The following is a 22,387-nucleotide window of genomic DNA, read 5'->3' as shown; positions in this document are numbered from 1 at the left end:
GATTTGGGCTGTCAACTCTTTCCAGCCTGCCCTCAGTCTGAGCTGTTTCATAATCCCAACATAACTTGGCTCATACAGCAGATCTGATTTTGTGTGCTGCTGCTAAGGGAAAGGTAAATAAATTTATAGTAAAGTCTTTTGGAAAGGTTTGCTGGAGGTGTGTGTTAGGGGTTGGATCAGGCCTTGGGGGAAGAGAAATCAGTGTTTTGGCACATCACAAGCTTCCTCCTTTTCTCACTACAGAAAATCAGCTGAGCTGCTTCATTGGAAAAGTCTACCCACAAAATGACCACTTCCCCTAGGGGCATAGGCAGGTCTACAGAAGGTCAAGGTCACACTTGTCCTTATGACTCTAAAATGGTGTAAAAGTTCCAGTTTCTGTGACTGGCACTTAGTGCAGGATGGAACTGGTCATTGCAGAATGACTGGACAGGTCCTTGACCCTGCGTGGTGCCATTGGGATGTGCCAGATGTCAGATACTAAATATAGGGAAGAGTTTACACAGAGGAGAATTGAGCCACGATGACGTGGACACACTGAGCTCCCACGTGATGACTGGAGGAGGTAAAGTCATCTGCAGGGTGGTTCATCCCCCAGGGTGTCTGTTATCTCACCCCACTGCCAGGCATTGCCAAAGAGAGGAGTTGTTTTTAGTTCAGGAACAATGTTAGTGCTTTGTTATTGTGAAACCAGGCACTTGTCTAGGCTTACCAAGATCCATAGACCTCGCCTCATCTCCTGTGGGCTCTCCAATATTCCCCAAGGCTCTCCTTGGCTCTGCAGGAACACCCAGTACTCCCAAGGACTTGCCTCAGTTCCCCAAGGCTCCCCAGTCTTCTTCAGGGCTCGCCTCAGATCTCCCAGGCTGCCCAGATGTCACCTCGGTTTCCCAAGGCTCCCCAGAATTCCCCAGGGCTTGCCTTGGCTTCCCAGGGCTCCACAGTCTTTCCCAAGGCTCGTCTTGGCTCCCCAAAACTCTCCAGTCTTCTCCATGGCTTGCCTTGACTCTCCAGGGCTCCCCAGTTCTCCTGAGGTCTTGCCTTGGTTCCCAAGGGCTCCCCAGTCCTCCCCAGGGCTCTGCTCATTTCCCCAGGGACTCCCAGTCTCCCTCAACTGCCACACTTGCCTTTGCTTGGAAATTGAGTTTTTCAGCATGTACCATGGAACTTTCCTCTTCGTCATACCCCTTCTGTCACGAGACTTGCTGTCACCCCCAACAGACAAACAGACAAAGTTTTTTCTCCACCCATCCACCGTGAAAGAGAAAGCTGCACAGGCGTTTTGTCTTCCTCTTGCTGCCACAACCTGTAGTAAAAACTCGGGTGCAGAGAACCCCTCTGAGTGCATTGGAGTCGATGGATGCTTTGCAGTGCTTGTCACTCACCCTCCTCCTCTTCCATCAAGCAAGTAAGTGCAAGATGTTAATTTTTCCCCTCGGTGGTGGAAGGGAAGGAGCCTATGAGGAGCTCAGGGTGGTTTAAGGGACTTGAGAGAGAGAGGTACAGGGCTGACACATGCAGGACCAGCAGCTCTGGGTGCACGTGCAGCTCTAGAGGGATGCAGTTGTCCAAAAGAAATTGGGAAAACTGGTGTGAAAGGTGCCCAGCAAGATTCAGTGCTGGCCTCTCATGCAGTCCTCCTCTGCTAAGGAGTGAATGTGTCAGGTCTCTGCTCTGGCCTGGTTTCCATCCAGTTGCTGTCAGATGTGTCCCAGCTGCTGAGTTCTCTATTCTGCTTCACGTTTGTAGTCTGTACCCTGCATGTTATCTCTGAGTTTTCTGTGTTTTTGTGGTTTTGTTGTGGGGTATTTAGGGCTGTTTGAAACAGGAGGCACTTTCTACCTCTTTTCAGGCAAGTTGTAACAGGCAGAGATGGTGGCTCTGCCCTGGACCCTTCCCTGCATCCTTGATGAGGCTTTTGCTGCCAAATGAGGCCCTCAGCCGTTTTATCTACTGTTCCAGCAGAATTTCCTTCAACTTTATCTCCCCAGCCAGTTTTTCCTTCTCTGTGGCCAGAGATGCCTGTTCTTGTTGTCCTGGGGGCATCCGGGCAGGGGGGGACCAGAAAGGCAGAACCCCTGGGAGAGGTGACAACCGCAGGGTCTGGCTGAGCCAGGATCAGTTTCCTTTCCAGGAACTGTGGAGAAAAACTCCATCCCCCACCCAAACAGGGCAGAACTGCTTTATTTGAAATGGGAAGTATCCAAAAATAAGAGATAAATGTCTTCCTCTTTCTCTGAAGAAGGGAGAAGCAGCTGCATATTTGGGGAAGAAGTCCCCTATTTTCTTGCCTGCTCATGGAGGTGAGCTTGGTCTTTTGGTCTGGTGATGAAAGTGAATCTTTCTGGCCTTTCTGAGTCATTGTAAATTCTTCAGCTTCCATTTTGCACCTCAGGGCTCTCTCCCTTCCACTCTCCTTGCACATGGGATGCAGCATGGGTGTCCCATAGCTGCAGGGGACCTGGTGCCACTGACTTCATGAGCCCTTGAGGGATGTGAAAGTACAGGTCCTCTTGAGGCACCTCAGCCCAGAGCCTCAGGGGCAATTCATTTATTTAAAATAAAAAGGAATTCCCTGCAATCACCCTGAAGTGGAATGGTTCCTCAGTGCTCTCCACATCCAGTGTTGGTGATCTGAGGTGCATCCTCATCCTCAGGATGCCCCAGAGGGTACAAGTGAGCCAACAACATGTGCTTGCAGCCCAGAAAACTTATTGTCTCCTGGGCTGCATAAATAGAAGTGTGACCGGCAGGCTGAGGGAGGGGATGCTCCCGTTCTGCTCTGGTGAGACCCCCTGGGGCACCGTGTCCAGCACTGGGGTCCCCAGCACAGGACAGACATAAACCTGCTGAAGAGGGGCCAGAGGAGCCACAGAAATGATCCGAGGCTAGAACAGCTCTGCTGGGAGGACAGGCTGAGAGAGCTGAGGTGTTCAGCCTGGAGAAGAGAAGCTCTGGGGAGACCTTAGTACGGCCTTTCTGTACTTATAAGAAATATGGGGACAGATTTTTTTAGTAGGACCTATTGCAATAGGACAAAGGGTGATGGTTTTAAACTAAAGGAGGGGAGATTCAGGCTGGACATGAAGAAGAAATTGTTCCCACTGAGGGTGGTGAGACCCTGACCTAGGTTGCCCAGAGAGCTGGTGGATGGCCCATCCCTGGAGACATCTCAAGCCAGGCTGGACGGGGCTCTGAGCAACCTGAGCTGGGTGAAGATGCTCATGGCAGGGGTTGGACTGGATGAGCTTTGAAGGTATCTTCCAACCAAAACCATTTTATGATTCTGACTTTACCGACAGCTGAGCAGAGGTGCTGTGTGAGAGAGCACGTGGGGCTCTGTCCTCTGTAGATCAGACTGTCCATGGCATCATTCTGTGTGATTGCAGTGGGACCAGGCTCTTTTTAGCTGAGGACTCTTCCTCAAGCCCTCCTGCCTTCTCCACTAGCCAGCCACAAGCTTGGCTTCTCTCCTTAGTGTGCTCCCGTATCGGGGCTGAGGTGACCGGGGCTGTGGGCAGGTCCATCACCTTCCACCTCCAGAACCCAGATGGAAACACCGTAGCCTGGAGCTTTCACCACGATGTCATAGTGGCCGTGAAATTCGGCAGTCCTCCCGAAGCTCTGTTTTTTGATGACAAGTACAAGCCACGCTTGGCCTTCCCCAAGAATGGCAGCGCTCTCACCATCTCCCAGCTGAGGATGGGTGACGCCGGTACCTACACTGCAAAGACCACCACAGGGGCAAAAGCCACCTTCACTCTACACGTGTACAGTAAGCATCTCTTAGTGTTGGCATTTTTTTTTTTTTATGCTTTGTGCTAAATATGGGGATCAAGGTTTTCCTGACAGTCCCCCACTTCCCACAGGAGAGCTAGTGGTGCTGACGGTGACCTGCGCGGTGCAGAACTGCTCAGCCAACGGCTGCCGCTACGCCCTGCGCTGCACTGCATTGGGGTCTGGCTATGGCAACGTCTCCTACGGCTGGAGCCTGGGAGGCTTGTGGAGCGAGGGGCCCACGATACTGGTGGAGGAGTCACCCCCAGACAAGCTGCTGCTCACGTGCATGGCACAAAACCCCATTAGCAGCCACAACACCACCGTGGTCTCACCTGCTGCCCTCTGTGCAGGTAACAGCTGTGGAAAGGTGTGTAGGTGGGTGGTGGGGATGGGCCATATCCTGCTCCCAGTGCCTCCAGCTCTCCCTGAGCTGCACCTTGGTGTGCAAAGAGAGAAGCCCAGACCTCTGGCAGAGGCACTTAATGCTTTTCCTGTTCTCTCCCCTCACTGTGCCGTCAGAAAACACAACCCACCCTCCCATCACTGGTGAGCTGCCAAACTGCCTGTCTGTGTCCAGCTTTGCTCCTAAGTGTCTGAGTCTGCCCAAGCCAGGAAAGAGTGCCTAGGGCCACAGATCCCTGCACCTGTGGAGGTGGGAGATGGGGAGCCCAAGACCAGCACAGTCCATCTCCTCCCAAAATAGCTCACAGGGGATAGCCAGGCTTTCTGGGCAGTGGGCTTAGCATCCATGCATGTATTTGTCACCTGGGGAATCTGGGGAGGGAAAGTGGGTCCCCATTTCTAGCTTGTCCTCCAAAAAAGTCCCAGCTTGGGGTGGGAGCATCAAATCAATTCATGCAACAGAAAGGCAGAGCCAAGGATGGGCTTGAGGTGGGACCGTGGCTCTATGTATGTCTGCTGCCAGAGCCCATTGGGGCTTTGGCCCTCCAAAAGCCACTCATGAGGTCCCTGGAGTGGAAAGGGACACCAAAACGGGTAGTGGTGGAGGTGCTGGCATGAGAGTCTCCCGGCTGCTGCTCTGTCTGCAAAGCCACTCGTCCTTGTGCAGTGTGTCGCCTCCTTTCTGCATTGGACCATGTTATCATGAAACATGGGTCTCTGTAAAGAAGGGAAGGGCTCAGCAGGGGTGTTGGAGCAAAGACATGCCTGTTTCCCCTGCTCTGATGCCAGGAAGAGGCAGATGTGTTTTGGGATGTTGCTACTGGATTTTTCTCTTTCAAGGCACCTACTCCAGCAGGCAGGCTGGAATCGTGGCCGCAGCGGTGACGGGAGTGGGAGTGCTTTTAGCAGTGGTTATCTTCTTGATCTACTGTAAATCCAAAGGTGAGCTGCTTCCCATGCAGGTTACTGTCCCTGCAGACCTAGTGAGCAGATGGGACCTGAGTGGGGAAGACACAGCCAGCCCCTGTGCCCGGGCACCCGTGGGGCTGAGGATGCTGTGTGGGGTTCCCTTGGTTGCTGCTGCTGACAGGAGCCCCATGTTGCTTCTCCCCTAGGCTGGAAGAACTTCCATTTGCCTGCAGTTGAGGCTAGGAACACAGGTAGGACTCTGGGGCTCCCCCAGGCATTTTTCTTCCTCCCACTTTTTCCTGATGGGAACAGCCTGGTCCCATTTAAGATTGGTAGGGAACTCATCCATCACCGTGCCTTGGTACCAGAGCATATCCCACCTTACGGGGCCCCGAGACCTGCCTATGCCCCTACCCAGCACACACAGAGGTGAGTGAAAGGGGACGATCCAGGCGATGCCATGGTGGCTGAAGCTGTGCTCTCCCCCAGCCTGTTGCTGGAAAACTTCATGCCAAACCACCAAGAAAGAGCCAAGGGTGCAGCCATGAGGTCACCAAAGCAAGAGGGAGTTTGGGAAAATATAAAGCTTGCAAGAAACAACTGGAGACACGTAAACAAGCGATGAAGGGCTGTGCAATCCCACATCGAGAACCAAGCCCTGTGTAGCACCACACACAGCTCGAGCAGCTGTCGCCAGCAGCCCCTACCTGAAACAGCTGCTGCCGGGTGTCACTGGCTCTTGGGGATAGAGATCCAAGGCTCCTGGGAGAGGTGGCACAGCACAACGGTGGCCGTAGGGACTGAAGAACACCCTTGGCATTGCTTCAGGATCAGCTCCAGTAGACTTGGGGGTTCAGTGTACGAGTCCAGCTTAGAATGCCAGTGGAAGAAGAAACCCCTGGACTGGTTCCCATCTCCTCTCCCTAATGTTCAGGACTGTTTTGTGATGGGATATGCTGTGCCCATCGCTGCTACAACTAAGCCAATGCCAAGCAGAGACATCACTGACTTTTGGGGGTTTTTTTTATGTGCATGTTTTGTTGTTGGCATAAGCTGAAATAAAGCTGTCTTGAATGGGGGAGTTCCTGCCTCATGTTTTGCATTTGCATGTGCCTGAGCAGGATGTTGTGGTGCACCCAGCACCAAGATCAAGCTCTTTTGTTAGGAACCACAGGCAAAAACCTCTCCCTGAAGCACTCCTCTCTGCATGGGCTGAAACCTGCATGGTTGTTCCTCCGTGGGGCTGGCAGCAACACTTCAAATGAGAGGCACTGAAATATTAACCCAAAAATGGGATTATGAAGGATTTAAATCCTCTCTCCTCACTCTGTTTGATGAGCCAGAGGCCAACCTGATGCCAACATTTGCTGCAATGGTGGCAGTATATGAAGAAGAGACAAATTCATATTACCCTTCAAAAGCAGCTGGGGATCTTGTATTTATACATAAAAACCTGATTTTTACTAGCAAGTCCTTTTTAACTGCTGTCCTTTGAGCTGGAAGCAAGAGCCTCACTTCTGCAGTGGCCAGGGCAGGACGGATAGTGGGATGAAAAGCAACGATCCCCTCGACCCAGACCCACAGCAAACACCTCCATCAGCTCTGAGGGGCTGCAGCTCCTGCAAAGCCGGGCTCTTGCTTGAGCTCAGCGCACTTTAAGACAGGATTCTCTGTAGCCCTCGGTGAGGAGCATCTCAGCAGCACTGCGGGTCATCCAAGGGATCCATCACAGCTCCTTCCCAAATGCAGCAACCTGACCCCTCACTGACCCTCTGCTTCTTTCTCCTTGCAGATGCCGGAGCAGGGTACTCGACAGTGTACGCCCAAGTCGGCCCTTACCAGGCGGTGAGTTTGCACAGCCTCAGCCCCATCTTCCAGGTATGTGGCTGGACCAGGCTGCACAGCCAGGGGATCCCTGCATGAGTCAGGGTTCACCTGGGGAGGAAGGACAGCAGGTGGACAGCCCCAGGCTTTGTCTGTTAGATCCTCCTGGGAAGTTAAAGGGACACATGCCTGTGCTGGGACTTGCCCAAAAGCAGCCAGCATAACCACCTGCCTGCATGTCGTGGTGCATCACCAGGGTTTCCGTTCCCAGCCCCACCAAACTTGGTTTCTTTGGCCCACTCAGGCTTTAAGATCCCCTGGAAACACTTTTAAAAATCTTTTCCCCAGGTGCACCTGTGGAGTTGCTCTAAAGCACAGCAAGACAACTCAAAGCGGACTCTGGCCGCTGGTGTAGAGACCTCCAAAACCATTTATTCCACCATCCAGGCTCTGGCCCAGGTGAGTTCGCGTTTGTGGCCATCTCCCCTGGAGGGACTCCAGCACCAAGGAAAGAGGTGCGCAAAACCTCAGGGTGAGAGACATAACCACTGAAGTGAGGGATGGGGACAGATGGGTCTTCACTGGGCTTTCTCAGTGTCCAGAGCTTCAAGGCAAGCCCATGGATCCCTTCCCTCTTGCCAGTGGAGGGGTTGGCTACCATGAGCCCAATCAAAGCTTTTGTCCCTTTGCAGTTGCAGACAGATGATGAGAAGATGAGCAACAGCATGCTGGGGTGCCAGAAGCAGGATAAGAAAAGCCCCTACTCGTCAGTCTGCTAACCAGATCCTGCAGCACAGCCCTGGCACAGCTCCAGTGCACCCATCAGCCTGCTCTGAGCACAGTGCTCTGCTCCGCTGGGTCCCAGCCTATGGGACTGTAGCATCCCCCCGCTTCCCTCCCCATGGCTGATGTCCCTGTTTTGCTTGCTGGCAGTGGTCCTTGACCATCGATGTAAGGATGGACGTGCAGGCTTGTCTGGCATAGAAGCTTTACCAGTGTTTTGGCATCCCCATGGGGTCTGGGCTCATTTTTGTGCCCTCTCTGACCAGACCAAGGAACACGGACCAAAAATGTGGTTGCAAACCCAGCCCTCCCAGTGCAAGGACATGAGCCGATGCTCCTGCGATTCGCTCTGCAGCACCTTGCACTGCGGAGCCTCCAGACAAGAGGACAGCAAAGCTCGAGGAGCTTCTTAAAGTCCTTTTAAATAACCTTCTTTTTGCTATACTTTTAAACTTGGTAAATACTTTGACTCCTGTGGTTGCTGAACCAAGAGAAAGCAAAAATAACACTTGGTGGTAGAAAGCTGCAGAAGGAAACACGTGCCTTTGCTCTGGCACACACGCACGGCTGCTGTGGTTTTGGTGCTGCCGGCTGCTTCCTCAGTGCTTGATGATGCTTCCCTGGTGCTCATTGCTTCTGGGCCTGCCATGGACCTTCGGAACCTCGCAGCCCTGCACCATGCTTCAGCATCACTTTGTGCTGTGAATGCACTTGTGGTCCTCGGGGATGCTGCAGGGCCACTCTGGAGTCTGGGGACAGGAGGTGGTCCAGGCTCAGGGGAAAGCAGGACAAGGAACGTGGCTGGTGCCATGCTTCTCCATTCCTTTGATGTGTTTGTATATGAGGCCTTTATTCTTGGATGAAATATTTCGATGTGAAGTGCTGTGGCTGCAGCAAGGTGGCTTCCCAGCAGACCTTTAGGGAGGAGAGCAGGTCTCTGAGCCCTGAGTGATGCAGAGATGCTGCACAGGGTGGTCGTGGCTGCATACCAGCAGGATCTGCCTGGGTTCACTCTGAGCTGGTGCCCACAGGGACCTGGGTTCTCGGACACTTCCCCACCCGCCCTTCTTCCCCCCTCCTGCCCAGACCAGTCAACTGATGAAAACACGCACATTGGCATCAATTTTCCAGCGCTGACAGACAGACAGATGCTGCCCATGCAGTGATGCCTCTTCCCGTGCATGCTGCTTCCCCTTGCTCTCTGTCTTGTCTGTGCAGATAGTAAATTATTCAGGGATAAAACCAGAGATTTCTTTGAAGTGCCTGGCAACGGAGACCCCTCTAGGAGCTACTGGAATAAAAATGCAAGATGCATCTGAGCTCAGTTTCTGTCTGCATATTATTTTGGGTGAAAACAGTCATTTACTGACAAGCCCGTGGAGTAATTTGTTTGTTCTCTGTGTTTTCACAGTATGTGTCAGGCTTGATTTTGAGTTCCTCAAATTCATGCCCATCAATTAAAAATATATACCTCAGTGGGTTACATATTTTACCAATGAATTTGTCTACATGGCACCAAATCTCTTCTTCTAACTCCAGTTGCCATCCTGGACAAGGTGGTGGTGGCAGCAGGAAGTGGCCTGAATGGAGCCAGGATAGTGCTGGACCATCACCTTGTCCTTCACCCATGCCAACGGCTGATGGGGCTCTAGCCCTCACCCCAGAAATGACCTCCCAGGGTGGTTTCTGGCCATTAATCACCCTATTTCAGTGCCAACAACTTTGAGCTCACAGGAAGCCGTTGGTGGGGAAAAAAGGGGAAGGAAGACATTGCAAGAGAGAGCAGCGGTGGAGAGCTCGGTGTGGCAGAGGAGGATGGAGCCAAGCAGTGTCGGGACAATGCGGCTCTGCTTCGCCGTGCTCTGCTCTGGAGCTGGTGAGTGTGGCCAAGGGGATGGTGTGGGGTCCAGGCACTCCCCACAATTGCGGTGCTGGAGAGAAGAGGAGGAAGGGGTGGTGTGAAGGCAAGTGGGTGCAAAGCCGCAATGCCTTCCCAGGAGACAGTCCATGGCGGGGCAGGATGCTGACCTGGCCATTTCATGGGCAGCCAGGCTCAAAGCTGCCTGGTCTATTGCTTGGCTGGGGTCTGGCTTGTGTGAGGGGAAGGATTAGGGTTTCCTGGCTTCTCCCCCCACCAAGCTGGGCCCCAAACCAGCACCCTGGGCTCCGCTGCTCCTGCCCAGCCCTCTGCTGGCTAAGTGGTAAGGATGCTCACTGACCACTTGGCTCCCTACATGGCCAGAACCATAGGTGGCTGCGGACTAGTTTGCTTGGGGACCCTGTTTTGCCACCACAGAGCACCCATCTGTGCCAGCACCACTGCCAGTTGCCCAATCTCCAGTAGCTCAGTGTGGCGCCATCTGGCAGCATGTGACCCTACATGACTTCCAACCAGCCCTCCGTTCCATCTCCCCATTAGCACCTTCTTTGTTAGTGGGGGTTTGTCTCCGCAGCGTCATGCAGGAGGGTGGTGTGGGACTGTCTGCTTTGGTGTCCCAGCTGGGTGTGAGCCAGCAGCACCTGCTAGCACCCACCAGCCCACTCAGGAGCTGGCCCTCCAGCCCCACATCTCCACCCCAGCTCACTTGAAGTTGGCAGGACATGGGTTTGCTGTTTCTTGCTCCTGCCTTGTGTTTCCAGCCATTCTCGGTGCAGGACCATGGTGGGGCCGGTGCAGCCCCTGGCTCTGCAGCTCCATTCCTGCTCCTCAGGGGCAATTCTGCCTTAGGGAGGCATTTACATGAATAATAACCCTTGTTTCCAGCTTTTGCCCTCAATGGAGAAGAGCTGAGGCATCAAAGCACCACAAAGGCTGGTCATGTTCCAGAGACAATGGGAGACCCCACCACAACCACCAGGGATGAAGGCAAGCTGATGACATGGCCAATGGCCACTCTGACTCCTCTGGTGACTGAGGTACCTGTCACCACCCTCGTGCCAACACAAGCAAGTGCCGCAGAGAACAAAACACGTGAGTGCCATGGACAAAGGAATAGATGTGGCTTGGGAAAGTGCCACCATCCTGGAGGGTCCTGCATCCCCCAGAGACACTCAGTGCCAGGAAACACCCCCCCAGGCCACTTTTGTGAGCAGAAATCCTGCATCTTCTGTCTTTTCCCATAGAAAACATGTCAGCTGTTCCCATCAGGTACTGGTCCCCTGCCATTTTTGTGGTGGTTGCTCTGCTCGTGCTTTTCTTCACCTACCGGCGGAAAAAGGGGGAAGGTGAGCACCCCACCAGAGCACCGGTATCTCCCAGCTTCACTCAGCCCCACACTGGCTTAGTAGAAAAGCGGGGGCAGCCATCCCGTAGCCCACATCCTCAAAGCAGCGAGAAGTGCGGTAAAAAGTCAATTATTCTGGTGCAGCTCGATGTGGGGGGAGGGGGGTGTCTGCCTTTATGCTGGGGGGGCAGGATAAGGCCTTCCCACCAACAAGAGGCTGTCCCCAGAAATCCCCTTTGGCCACAGTTTAGCCCCATAGGGACAGTTCCCCCTTGCACAGATCTGTCTTTAAGAGTCCAGAAGTCTGGACTTTTCTGCTCCATTTTGCATCTCTTGCTGCCAGCTCTGCCCTTCCCCCCGGGTTGGGGGGCGGGGGGTGCTTCTCCTCCTCTGCTTTAACACAAACCTCGGGGTCAAGGGTTTTTTTTTTGCTCCTGCAAAGCAAACCCAAAAGCTCACCTGCTTATCCCCTGCTGCTGCCCTGTTACCAGGTGGGTCTTGCTGGGCTTTTGATGAAGCTCATTTGGCCCTGCTGGTGTAACACCTGTGTCTACCCTGGCCCACAGGGAGCCAGGATCAAGTTGCCCCCGCCAGCGACTCTTCAGGTGAGAGAAGCTCAGCCCAAGTGGGGGGTTGGCTGTGAGGCCAGGGTGCCATGTTATCCCATTTCTAACTGTGCTGGGATTCGCATCTCATTGTGTTGCAGATTTGGGAGCCCTGGACCCACTCCCTATCCAAGACACCATCCCAATAATTCCTGCTCCCCAGGTGAGCCCAACCAATGGGGATCCTCTCGCCAGCAAAGTATGATCTGGGGGGTGGGTGGTAGGTTGAGAGCTGCTTTCTTACTCTGCATGGCTTTGGCCAAACCCCAGGCTGTGACTCAGTTTCCCCATCCACCACAGCGGTGGCGGGTGATGAGGATGCTCAGATGGGTCCTTGAGCTGCTTCTCTTGCAGGAGGAGAGAAAGGGGCTGGAGAAACCCCCAGAGGACACCGAAACCAACTTCAGTGAGCCGGTCCCCCCAGTGCCACCCCAGGTATTTCACCCTAGTGCCCAGCAGAGGGGGGAGCTGCCAGCTGAGACCTTGGCCCTCCAGGCTGTGCGGTCCCCGTGGAGGGTTTGTAACTGTTCCCCTGCCCCCAGCAGCTGATTTTGCTTCTCTCCAGCCTGACACCCCCACAGCTGCTGGTGGTCCCCGCTGTCCTCGGGAGCTGGGGGCTGACTGAGGGGTTCTGGGGGAACCAGTGGCTTCCAGACACCCCCAAGGAGTGCAAGGCCACCCCCGAGGGACAGTATGGGGATGATGTTCCTGGCCAGGAACCATGTGGGGGCTGCAGGCCACGAGCATCTTGTGCCACCTCTGCCCTTCCTATGGATGCTGGAGCATCTGCCTGAATCCCAGAGGAACAGGGACACGTGTGGAACAGGGACCTGTGTGGGACGTGGCCACACGTGTGCCCCGTGTGTGAGGATGGAGGCTCAATGCACCTGCAGAGGGCATGGCTGAGTCAATAAAGCCGGATTTCATCCCAGAACCCCTGGACTTTCTCTGCTGGGAAAGGCAGCCTCCCCCACTCACCCCAGTTTGAATAATGGAATCATTCCGGTTGGAAAAGCCCCTCAAGATCATCAAGTCCAACCGTTAAGCCACCCCTGGCACTAACCCATGTCCCTGAGAACCTCACCTCCATCTGTTCAACCCCTCCAGGGATGGTGACTCCACCACTGCCCTGGGCAGCCTGTTGCAGTGCCCGACAGCCCTTTCTGTTGAAGTTTTTTTTCTGTGTCAGTTGTCCGTTTTCCCCTGTTTCACACGGAGGGTGAGAAGCTGTCATGGGGGCTGGAGGAAGGAATTTCTTGTGCTGCTCCATTACTCATGGAGGGAAGAAAAAAACAACAAAACACACAGGACTGAAATAAGCCCCTGGCTTCAGGGCCCGGGGCTAGTCGGGTGAATGTAAAACTCATCACTGGGCAAAGATGGGGTGAGGGCTGGAAATAAACGCCCTAGGGAGCCCCAAAGCTCCATGGGTAATGTGGCCTGGGAGAGGAAAGAACATCCCTGGGTAAATGAGGAGCTGGCGGGGAGACGGACCCTGAGCCCCAACATGGCTCACCGGGGGGGCCAGCAAACACCCCAGCTCCATCCATGCATGCACTGCAGGCAGCTCATGGCTGCTGCTGCCCTGCCTCAGTTTCCCCTCGTCCACAGCACACATCTTCCTGTGACAGGATACAGTGTGGGGGGCCCAGGGCTGAGATGAGGGGGAGGAAAGGTGCAAAAACCAAAGGAAATGCTGACACCAAGTCCCAGAGAATCAGCGCTGCTGCTGTTGTCGTAAGGGGACCCCAAACAAGCCCCCGAGCTGGTGGGGGGTGCAGGTGGGTGCTGGGGTGACGGGTGCAGGTGCCGGCACATCCACTGCCTTCGCAGCAACAGCAGGCAGCAGTTGTGCAAGGGGGGAGTGGGAGCTGTGCATGGAGGGGGGGGTTTGCTCCCCAGCAAAGTGCTTGGGACTTGTCCTCACCCCAGGGAGGGTTTGGGCATTTCTCTGCTAGCAGAGCAGCCCCTGCTCACCCTAAGTCATGGCTCCATCAAAACCCTTCACCCTCATAAACCCCAAATCCTTGGTCCACCAAAACCTTGGCCCTCACAAATTCCAAATCTTTGGCCCTATAAAGCCCAGACCCTTGATCTCACAGATCCAAAACACTTGGCTCCATATACCCCAAATCCTTGGCCCTCAAGCCCTTGGCCCCTGTAAATTCCAAAGCTTTGGCCCTATCAACCCCAAACCCTTGATCTCACAGATCCAAAACCCTTGGCCCCATGAAGCCCAAATCCTTGTTCCCACAAACCCTCAGCCCCATAGACTTTAAATCCACCATCCTACAAGACCCAAGGCCTTGACCCCCAAACCACAAAACCTTTACCCTCTAGACCCCAAACCCTTGGCCCCACAGACCCTAAATCCATGATCCCCCAAAACCCCTGAGCCCTCATCCTGCCCTGAGCATCCTCCAACGGCAGGACAAATTTCTCTCATTGGATGTTGGAAGACAAAATTAAAAAAAAAAAAAAAAGTCAAATGGATTCATTTTATTTAAAAAAAAAATTGTACAATTTTAGCTCCTCTATGAAAAAATAAACCAAAACCAACCAACAAAACTTCCTACCACTGCTGTAATCCTTCGATTCACTGCAAACTGTTAAACAAGCTTTTTATATATTAAAAAAAAAAATATATATATACATTTTACAGTTTTCTGCACACATGCACAAGGTCTCGGCTCTGCAGAAAAAAAAAAAACCAACAACAACAATCAAAACAAAAACAAACCCAAAAATGAATGAAAAAGGGTTAATTCTTCTTAAAATCCAAGTGGAAAATTCCCCCTCCCTGGTCAACCCATCCACTCACACTCATGGAAGCCTTTTTTGCAGTAAAACATACCAAAAATGGGCTCCCAGAGGCAGCAGCACTGCTGGAGCGGGAGAAACCAGGGGGGGGAAACCTGGATTCTTCAGCCTCGAGAGGCTGGAAGATGAGGGAGGCAGCAGAGAGGGGTTAGAAACTCCTGAAAAACAGTGACTTCCTGGAAATCAGGAAAGTCAGCCCAGAACAACACGTTGCCCGGATGGGGACAGACCCCACAGGACCCCACCAGCTTCTTAATCTTGCTACTGCTACTTACTGGGGAAGTCATCAGCCCCTCTGGGGTGGCACCTGTGGCCTGAGGACACACAGCATCATTGCTCCCCTCAAACTCAGCCCTTGTAGTGCTTAGGACAAAAAAAAGCCACCAAAATCCAGTAAAACCACATGCCTCCCCACGATGAAATTTGGCAGCTCCCATGACCAAAGAACCCCACCCTGCCCAGTCACAATCCCCCCTGGGACCTCATGAGCCCCCAGCCCGGCTGGACAACAGGATCCAGAGGGATAATAACAAAAAAAAATTAAAATAAATCCATGAGGTATTTGTGACTCTTAACAAAACCAAGGGAAAGGCAAAAGCTTTTGTGGCCCCAACAGTGAGTCAGCCCCTGCTCGTGGCATCACCACGGGCCACTTGCCACCCTGGGATGTTAATTAAGGACCTCCAGGACCTCCGTGAGCCACCAGCCCTCATCATTCTCATGAGGAAACCCTTCTGTCCACCCACCTTGCCAGCTCCAAGTCCAGGGTTGGAGCCCCAGAGACATCCTAAGCTGCTCTTCCTGCAACCCGCGTCCACAGCTTCAACCACTCCATGGGAATGTTGCTGAGACCAGGGACACAGGTCACCTCGGGAGCAGGGAAACAGCTTAAAAAAACCCTTCTTCTCTTTTGCTTAAAAAACAGATTTTTGCTTGCTTTTGTTAAGAGCTGAGTGCAGAAACCATCAGCGGAGAGGCAAGGAAGACATTTCTGTGTCACCACTCTGGTTTCTTGGGTGCCAGGGGAGGTTTTCATAGCAGCCATGGATCATGGATGGAGGTGTTTGCAAAATCCTCCCCCCAAAAAGTCTCTAGGATTAAAAACCAGCCCCAAATGCTGGGCAGCAGTTTAAGGCCAGAGCCGGGACAGGCACCAGGTAGAAAATGGGTGAGCATGGAAGGTCCTTGGGACCTGATGGTGCTTGAAGATGCTGGTGAAAAGAACATAGAGTTTAGCCCTTGAGTTATGGCACCAAAACACTATCTCCTTCCTGGCTGCGCAGCTGTCCTCCACCGGCTGCACCTTTCTGGGGGGTTGCTACAAGGAGCTGGGTTTTGAGGAGGAGGACGAAGGGGCTCAGCCCGCCCTGGTGGAGGCTGAGCCCAGGCGGAGGGCGAGTGGTCGTGGGTGAGTGATGGAGCCAGGCATGGGCGCTGCGTCCCAGTGCCCACCACAGTTCTGCCCTCGAGCTGCAGCCTCCCGAAGCCCCAGTGGAGACAGGGAGGATGAGACGGGGGGTCTAGAGAGGGTTCTCCCCCCTGCCCCAAACCCCTCTCCATCCCTCTTCAGCTCACACAGAAGTCTCTGACTGCAGCCTCATGACGAACTTGTGTGACTTGGGGTCCACAAACTCTTCCGAGAGCTTGAAGAACGGGATCTTCTTGGTGCTCACCACAAGGCTGAAGTCCTGGCGCTTCAGCACAAAGACCACCCCATCTTTAAGGCCGTTTGTCACCGGCTCCTCGCTGACCAGTGTCCACTGCTTGGCCAGCCAGCGGTCCTTGTGGTACTGGATGGTGGGTCCTGCCGTAAGGTATCGCTCAAGGAACGCCTGGAAGAAGGAAAGGACATGTGAATGTTACCTACCTACGGCTCAGCCTGCTCGGTAGGTCCTGCAGGAAAAACATCCCCGCTCGGCTGCTTCCCATTGCCGCACGTTGCTCCCTTGGGGTTACATCCACTTTTCTGGCTGTATCCCCCAGCCCCTTGTCCTCTCACGGGAGACGCTCTCACACAGTGTGGTAAAAATCCCACCCAAGTCCTCACCTTCTGGACCAAGAACCTGGGAACCCGTCCCACCCCGCACACCTTGGGCGTCATGTCGTGGGTGATGCAGAACTCAAGGTGCTGCAGGATGCTCTCCATGGTGTGGTAGGGCTGCTGCTTGGTGGTGCGCAGGTACTTCTGCATGGCCCGGGCCATGGAGGCAAAAATGGCCTGAGCGGCTTCACGAGGGTCCATGATCTCCCGGGGATTCTTCTGGTCCTCCTCCTGCAGCCGCTTGATGTGGGTGAAGGCTTCTTCCACTGCCACCACCAGCCTGCCAGGAGGACAAACTGTGCATGTGGCTGCAGCAGGGCAGAGTCCAGCCACAGGCAGGAGATCCCGTGGGGCTAGGGCGTGAGCTGCTCACTGCCTGCCCACCTACGGTGGCAGGAACCTAGCTTCCACCCCACAACAGTTTTGCGGGAGATCTGGCCATGCCATGCAACAGCCAGGCTGGTGATCATAGAATCATAGGCTCATTTTGGTTGGAAAAGAGCCTCAAGATCAAGTCCAACCATTAACCCAAAACTGGCACTAACCCATGTCCCTGAGAACCTCATCTCCGCATCTGCTCAACCCCCTCCAGGAGCAGCCTGTTCCAATGTCCACCAAAGATGTGCTTCCCCAAGAGAGTGGATACCTTGTTTTGGGGATGATAGAGGTGGACACACCCTGGGAAACCCCCAAGGTTTTTGGGGGCAGTCCTGTGTACCCCAAAGGGAGCAGCAATGGGGCACCCAGTCCCTGCCCTCAGCCCCGTACCTGGCGCGGCGTTTCCGCACCCTGCGCTCATGCTCAGCCTCCTCATAGTAATACTCGTTGTGGCTGTTGTCACGCCTCCGGGCAGCCGCTGCAATGACGGCCCGGGACTGGCCCGTAGAGTTGTTCGTCGTGTTTTCTGCGGGGAAAAGGGTGAGGTTAGAGAGGGCTTGGGGGGCTGCGAGGTGCCCAATGTCCCCCCTGCCCCTTGGCCAGGCTGCGATGATCCCACTGTGGGCTCTCTGGAGTCAACAGGAGCCTTCCAAGGGGAAAATACGGGGATGGAGAAGGGAAGGAAAAGAGATAACAAGAGGAGAAGCCAGGGGACAGGGGAACTCACCCTCGCCAAGGGAATAGACTTTAAACCCGGACATTTTCTTGGACAGGATGGATTTTGGCAGGTTGAGGAGGGCAGGGTTGTAGACCGGGAAATCGTGGTAATAGTTCTCCAGGATCCACACGGCCGCTCGCTGGATGCTGCAGGGAGAGGCAGCCGGGCGGGGGGGTGCACAGAGAACCATGAGCACCACGCCACAGCAAGGGGCACACACAGACGGGCAGGACAGGGAGGGACAGACGGACAGCAGGTGGCACTGTGAGGACAGGGACGTCTTGTCCCCCAGAAGGAAGGGAGCTGTGCCCGCCATGGGGCACACATGCAGCTCCTCCAGCCAGCAGGTGCTGGGTGCCATGGAGGGGAGCAGTGTGGGTGCACCCACTTGTGAACATATGCATGGATATACACACATGCACCTGCACACATGAGTGTGTGTCCTCAAATGCACATGCACATGCCTGAATATACATACACATATGTATGTGGACATGTATCAGTGTATATGCTATATGTATGTACGCATGCCCATGTAGAAGCAGAATAATTTTGGTTGGAAAAGACCCTCAAGATCAGGGAGTTCAACCATAACCTAAATCTACCACTAAATATGTCCCTGAGAACCTCATCTCTACATCTGTTCAACCCCTCCAGGGATGGTGACTCCAGCACTGCCCTGGGCAGCCTGTTCCAATGCCCCACAGGCCTTTTCAGGAATAAATTGTTCCCCAGATCCAACCTCAACCTCCCCTGGCGCAACTTGAGGCCGTTTCCTCTGCTCCTGGCGCTTGTTCCTGGGGAGCAGAGCCCGACCCCCCTGGCTCCAAGCTCCTTTCAGGCAGTTCAGGGATCAGAAGGTCTCCCCTCAGCTCCTGTTCTCCAGCTGAACCCCCCAGGTCCCTCAGCCGCTCCCATCACACTTGTGCTCCAGCCCCTTCCCCAGCTCCATTCCCTTCTCTCAAGTCACTCCAGCACCTCAAGGACTTTCTTGGCCTGAGGGTGCACATGCACCAACGCCCATGCAAAGAGGTGAATACGCACTCACACACGGGACATGCAAGCACCCCATGGTCACGCAAACCTTGTGCACACCCACAAAAGCAGGACCCCTCCTCCCAGTACCCCCGCACCTGAGGTGGCCAACGTTGTAGAAGCGGCTGGTCCCGTCTGTGGAACGGACGGCCTTGAGGGTGAACTGGGGCTGGAGCTGCCGCAGCTCCAGCAGCACCACAGCCAGGTAGTGCACGAAGAGCAGAGCGTCCACCAGCGAGACTGTGTACTGCACCACCCCCTGGTAGTTCCGCTCCCGCGAGTCCAGGATCCGCACCCCGTAGAAAAGCCAGTAGGAAACGACGAGGAGGAAAACAAGCACCATGAGCAATGCTCGGAAGACGAAGATGCGGGGGAAGAAGGCTTTGGGGCGACGGAAGAAAAGAGCCCAGCTCCCCAGCAGGAGGATGAGGAGTTTGAAGGCCACGGAGATGAAGAGCCCCTCGCAGGGGGTCCCACAGGGCTCCAGCTCCTCCCTCCACAGCAGCTGGGGCAGGACCATGAAGGTGAGGGGGGTGACAAAGGCCAGCAGCGCCAGTGCCGCCGCCAGTGCGACGCCCAGGTGCCGCGAGCAGTCCAGGTGGGCACTGTCCTCCATGTCCTTGGTGATGCGGGTGATGTCATCGTGTGAAATGCTGTGCTCCGATGTCCCCGTCACCACCGTTGTGGTCTCGCCCCAGTTGTCATCCTGAGGAGAGGCAGATGGGAGGGTTACACGGGGGGATGGCTCTATGTCACCCCAGCCCAACCCCAGCATCTCCCATCCACCAAACCTCAATGCCTGGCACCATCACCCCCATTTCATTGGCAGAAACTGCAGCCTGAAGCAGGGGGACACAATGATTTGACTGCCACCCTCCATGAAAGCCCCACTGGTGGCTCCATGCTGCACTCCACCTCTCCAGCAGCGGTAAGAGCAGCTTTGGAAGTTGGAAGCATCCTGCTTCCAGGCAAACCCCCTCGTTAGCGGGGCCAGAACGAACATGCCCAGCCACTCTCCCAACACGCCCTCGCTGCCGCTGCACGGGCAGGCGCTGCCGCCTCCAGCACCAGGCAGGACAAAGTCACAGGTCATCCAGCAATTCCGAGCACCGGGCAGGTCTCCCACCACCTTTGAAAACCCCTTCCTCAAGCCAAGTGGTGCAGAAACAAACTATCCCCTTTTTATTCCAGCTAAAACTGGTTTCAGTGAAGGGAGAAGCATTGCACTACAGCCACTGAAAATGCCACCCCAAGTCTGCCCATCTGTCTGTCCATTCACTCAGGCTCCTACATTCTGTTTTATAGTACGTCAGCATCCCTGAAAATTGGCAGTTTACCATAGCGTATCTTTTTCACCTACAATTTCTGCAGGAAAGCCAGCAATTTAATCCTAAAAATCAAACTAAAGCCACAGCCTGGGGCTTTCCAGAGGGACAGGGAGCAGAGGAGGGTCCAGGAGGGCCAGTTCCTACCCAGCCCATCCCCAAGTGAACCCACGATGCTGTCGCTTCACTCTGCCTGGAGCTGGACTGGGTGGCTCAGCTTCCGTCACCCGCAAACCCCAGCCTCTGCTGGCACTGACTTCTTGGTGGGGGAAGATGAAAGGAGCTGGAGCCGCCTGCGTAGGTGGCTGGGAGATGATTAAAGCTGGGGACTGGGCTCCAGCGCAGGGGGCACAGCAGCACTGCCCCTGCTGCTGCTCACACCAAGGGACCCCACGGAAGTGGGGTGGCTGGTGGAGGGACGGGGCACAGGATCCTCCCGGGGTTATTAATGCTTTGGCACGGCCGAGCCGGCATAGCCCTGTGGGCACCAAGCAAGGAGCTGGAGCTAATCACCAGGGAGTGGATCCCCAAGGAGCAGATCCCCAGGGTCTGGATCCCCAGGGCATTTTCCACCCTGGGTAGCCCATGCCCACCCCAGCTGCTTCCACGGGGCGCCCTGACAGCCAGTCCCCTTTCATTTGCACCTGTGCTGCCCGCCTGCCCTCGCCGCCGGCACTCGGCAGAGCCGCCAGCAGCCCAGGGCCTGCCCAACCAGCTCGACTGCTCTGCTGGGGTGCACTGGGCATGTCTGGAGCCTCCATGCTCCACTGGCGGCTCCCACCCTCAGCAGCACCCCCATGGCGGGGCTGAGATCCTGATCCCATCCCTCCCCCTGCCCGACTCACCCTCTCGTCCCCCCGGGTGGACTCGTTGTCCAACAAGGGCTCGCCTGGTGCTTGGATGGTCACTGACTTGTCCCCACGGCTTCCGTCCCGGCTTTTGGATCGATGCCGGTCCCGCCGGTCCCTGGAAGGCAGAGACAGGAGAAGGTGGGTGTACTGGGGTGGCAGCACCCACTGGAGCCAGGGGACTCCCCCGGGCATGCACCAACCCCCTCACCTGTGCTTGCGGGAGCTGCGGGAGTGCCCGGATTTGTAGGAATACCCCGAGTACTGGGACTCATTGTCCATGGTGTCGCAGTGCCGGGACTTGTGCCGCTCCACGCCGAAGGGCTTGGCTCTCCCTGGCCCCGGGACAGCGGCCAGGGCCTCCTTCAGAGGGGGCTTCTTCAGGCCCAGGGGCACCTTCAAGAAGTCAACCGTCACCTTGAGGGACTCTATTTTGATCACCTTGTTGGGCTCGTCTCAGGAGAAAATGGCTCACCCGCCTGCAGAGGGGAAGTGAAGGGTGAGCGGCAGAGCAGCAGCATCCCCTCGCCCACCACCCACCCCATTCCTCCATCCAGCCCTGGTGGCAAATAGTGGTGGGACTTCGGCAGGGAAAGGGAATTTAGGTCACTTCGGGGCATTTTCTATTTTCTCCCATGGCTGAGCTGGGTCTGGGATGATCACCTTCCCCTTTATTAACAATACAGCACAATTTGCTCCTGTTTCGTGTGATTTATGCTAAAATGAATATCACGATCATTATTTTAACTGCTGAGAGTGCCTAGGGTGGGGGCCAAAAAAAGAAAGGAATGAATAATTGGGTGCAGGCAATGTTTCAGGCCCATCTCACAGTGCAGGGCGCTGCCTGGACACGTTTCCCAGCACAGAGCCAGGTGATGGGCGCGGGAGTCCCGCTCTGCCGAGGCGCATTGCTGTGTGCTGGCTCCGGCTCGCCTCGCACCGGCAGCCCAAACCGGGGAGAGCTTCGGGTTTGCTGGGGGAACTGGGGAGCTCCCAGGCTGCTGGGAGCCACAGTGGTGGCTCCAAGGATGGGACTGGGGACTGGTTCCCATCGCCCAGCTGGCTCAGAGCAGATACCATCACCCTGCGCCGCTGACTCACGGCTGCCACGTTGCTGTTTGCCAACCCCAAACTTCCATTACAGGCATTTGTAGGCCCAGGCGTACGGGCCTACAAACACACGCACATGACACCCACCTACATTTACCTGCGGTATCAGATCTCTGCTGGGACGGGAAAATATCACCTTGTTTCAAACCTGGCCAGATGGCACAAGGCACCAGGACCACGGGGAATGGCTTGGGAGACGTGGGCAGGAGCTGGGTACCACATCGGTTGTTTCCGGGGTCCCAATTCATGTCACCCCGCTGTCCTGGGGGACTCGCAAGCTACTTACAGCTGCAACACGGCTTGCCTGGGTCTGTGATCCCAGCAGCGAGGGGACCTGGGGAGGGACGGGAGCCACCAGCGGGGCGGCAGTGGGGACATCATGCTGTCTAATGCGTGCTGGATGCTGTTGCAGGGGTCCTGCCAAATTCTCCTGTCCTCACCCTAAGGGTACTGGGGGGTTGGGGACTGCTCAGAGCCCTGAACCACCCCTCTGAGCCAGCACCACCCCAAGGGGTGCACGCCAAGGGGGGCCATGATGGCTGCATTTGGGGATGGGTCCATGCCGGGTTACCACAGAAATGCCAT

At 55.2% G+C, this 22,387-nt stretch overlaps 3 protein-coding genes across 7 annotated transcripts; 2 read left to right on the top strand and 1 right to left on the bottom strand.

The window, feature by feature from the left end:
• The first annotated feature begins 1,282 nt into the window (after positions 1-1,282).
• LOC308050764 (SLAM family member 7-like) lies at positions 1,283-10,697 on the top strand. 5 transcript variants are annotated; one of them, XM_080360916.1, is made up of 10 exons: positions 1,283-1,408; positions 3,479-3,775; positions 3,870-4,130; positions 4,300-4,326; positions 5,023-5,124; positions 5,298-5,342; positions 6,884-6,936; positions 7,264-7,374; positions 7,608-9,574; positions 10,463-10,697. In XM_080360916.1, the coding sequence occupies exons 1-9, from the start codon at positions 1,357-1,359 to the stop codon at positions 7,692-7,694; spliced, it is 1,035 nt and encodes a 344-aa protein (XP_080217042.1). In that variant the 5' UTR covers positions 1,283-1,356; the 3' UTR covers positions 7,695-9,574; positions 10,463-10,697. The 5 variants fall into 5 exon arrangements, with proteins under 5 accessions (XP_080217042.1, XP_080217043.1, XP_080217046.1 ...); XM_080360919.1 differs by having other exon boundaries at positions 1,301-1,408; positions 3,643-3,775; XM_080360918.1 differs by lacking the exon at positions 1,283-1,408 and adding an exon at positions 3,227-3,256.
• Positions 10,698-10,701: 4 nt separating this feature from the next.
• On the top strand, positions 10,702-12,276 carry LOC308050772 (uncharacterized protein). The gene is made up of 5 exons (XM_080360929.1): positions 10,702-10,923; positions 11,489-11,527; positions 11,629-11,726; positions 11,882-11,962; positions 12,093-12,276. The coding sequence occupies exons 1-5, from the start codon at positions 10,827-10,829 to the stop codon at positions 12,150-12,152; spliced, it is 375 nt and encodes a 124-aa protein (XP_080217055.1). The 5' UTR covers positions 10,702-10,826; the 3' UTR covers positions 12,153-12,276.
• A 3,642-nt stretch (positions 12,277-15,918) lies between these two features.
• Positions 15,919-20,974, bottom strand: VANGL2 (VANGL planar cell polarity protein 2; the record flags this gene model as incomplete). The annotated part of the gene is made up of 7 exons (XM_080360911.1): positions 15,919-16,179; positions 16,437-16,668; positions 17,157-17,292; positions 17,494-17,630; positions 18,618-19,225; positions 20,690-20,810; positions 20,904-20,974. 7 exons carry the CDS (start codon positions 20,972-20,974, stop codon positions 15,919-15,921), a joined length of 1,566 nt encoding a protein of 521 aa, XP_080217037.1.
• Positions 20,975-22,387: the final 1,413 nt, after the last annotated feature.

This window comes from Nesoenas mayeri, assembly GCF_963082525.1.
Source record: "Nesoenas mayeri genome assembly, chromosome: 30".
Lineage (NCBI taxonomy): Eukaryota > Metazoa > Chordata > Aves > Columbiformes > Columbidae > Nesoenas > Nesoenas mayeri.
The sequence above is the reverse complement of the archived record's forward strand: the minus strand, read 5'-3'. Positions and strand labels throughout refer to the sequence as shown.

Bases quoted from the DNA above. Each gene is read 5' to 3' on its own strand.
- LOC308050764 (XM_080360916.1), top strand. From the start codon at position 1,357: ATGGATGCTTTGCAGTGCTTGTCACTCACCCTCCTCCTCTTCCATCAA. The intron at 1,409-3,478 runs GTAAGTGCAAGA...TTCTCTCCTTAG, and splicing joins CCTCCTCTTCCATCAAGCAA to TGTGCTCCCGTATCGGGGCT. The intron at 6,937-7,263 runs GTGAGTTTGCAC...TCTTTTCCCCAG, and splicing joins AAGTCGGCCCTTACCAGGCG to GTGCACCTGTGGAGTTGCTC.
- LOC308050772 (XM_080360929.1), top strand. From the start codon at position 10,827: ATGTCAGCTGTTCCCATCAGGTACTGGTCCCCTGCCATTTTTGTGGTG. The intron at 11,528-11,628 runs GTGAGAGAAGCT...ATTGTGTTGCAG, and splicing joins CCCCGCCAGCGACTCTTCAG to ATTTGGGAGCCCTGGACCCA. The intron at 11,727-11,881 runs GTATGATCTGGG...CTTCTCTTGCAG, and splicing joins GGGATCCTCTCGCCAGCAAA to GAGGAGAGAAAGGGGCTGGA.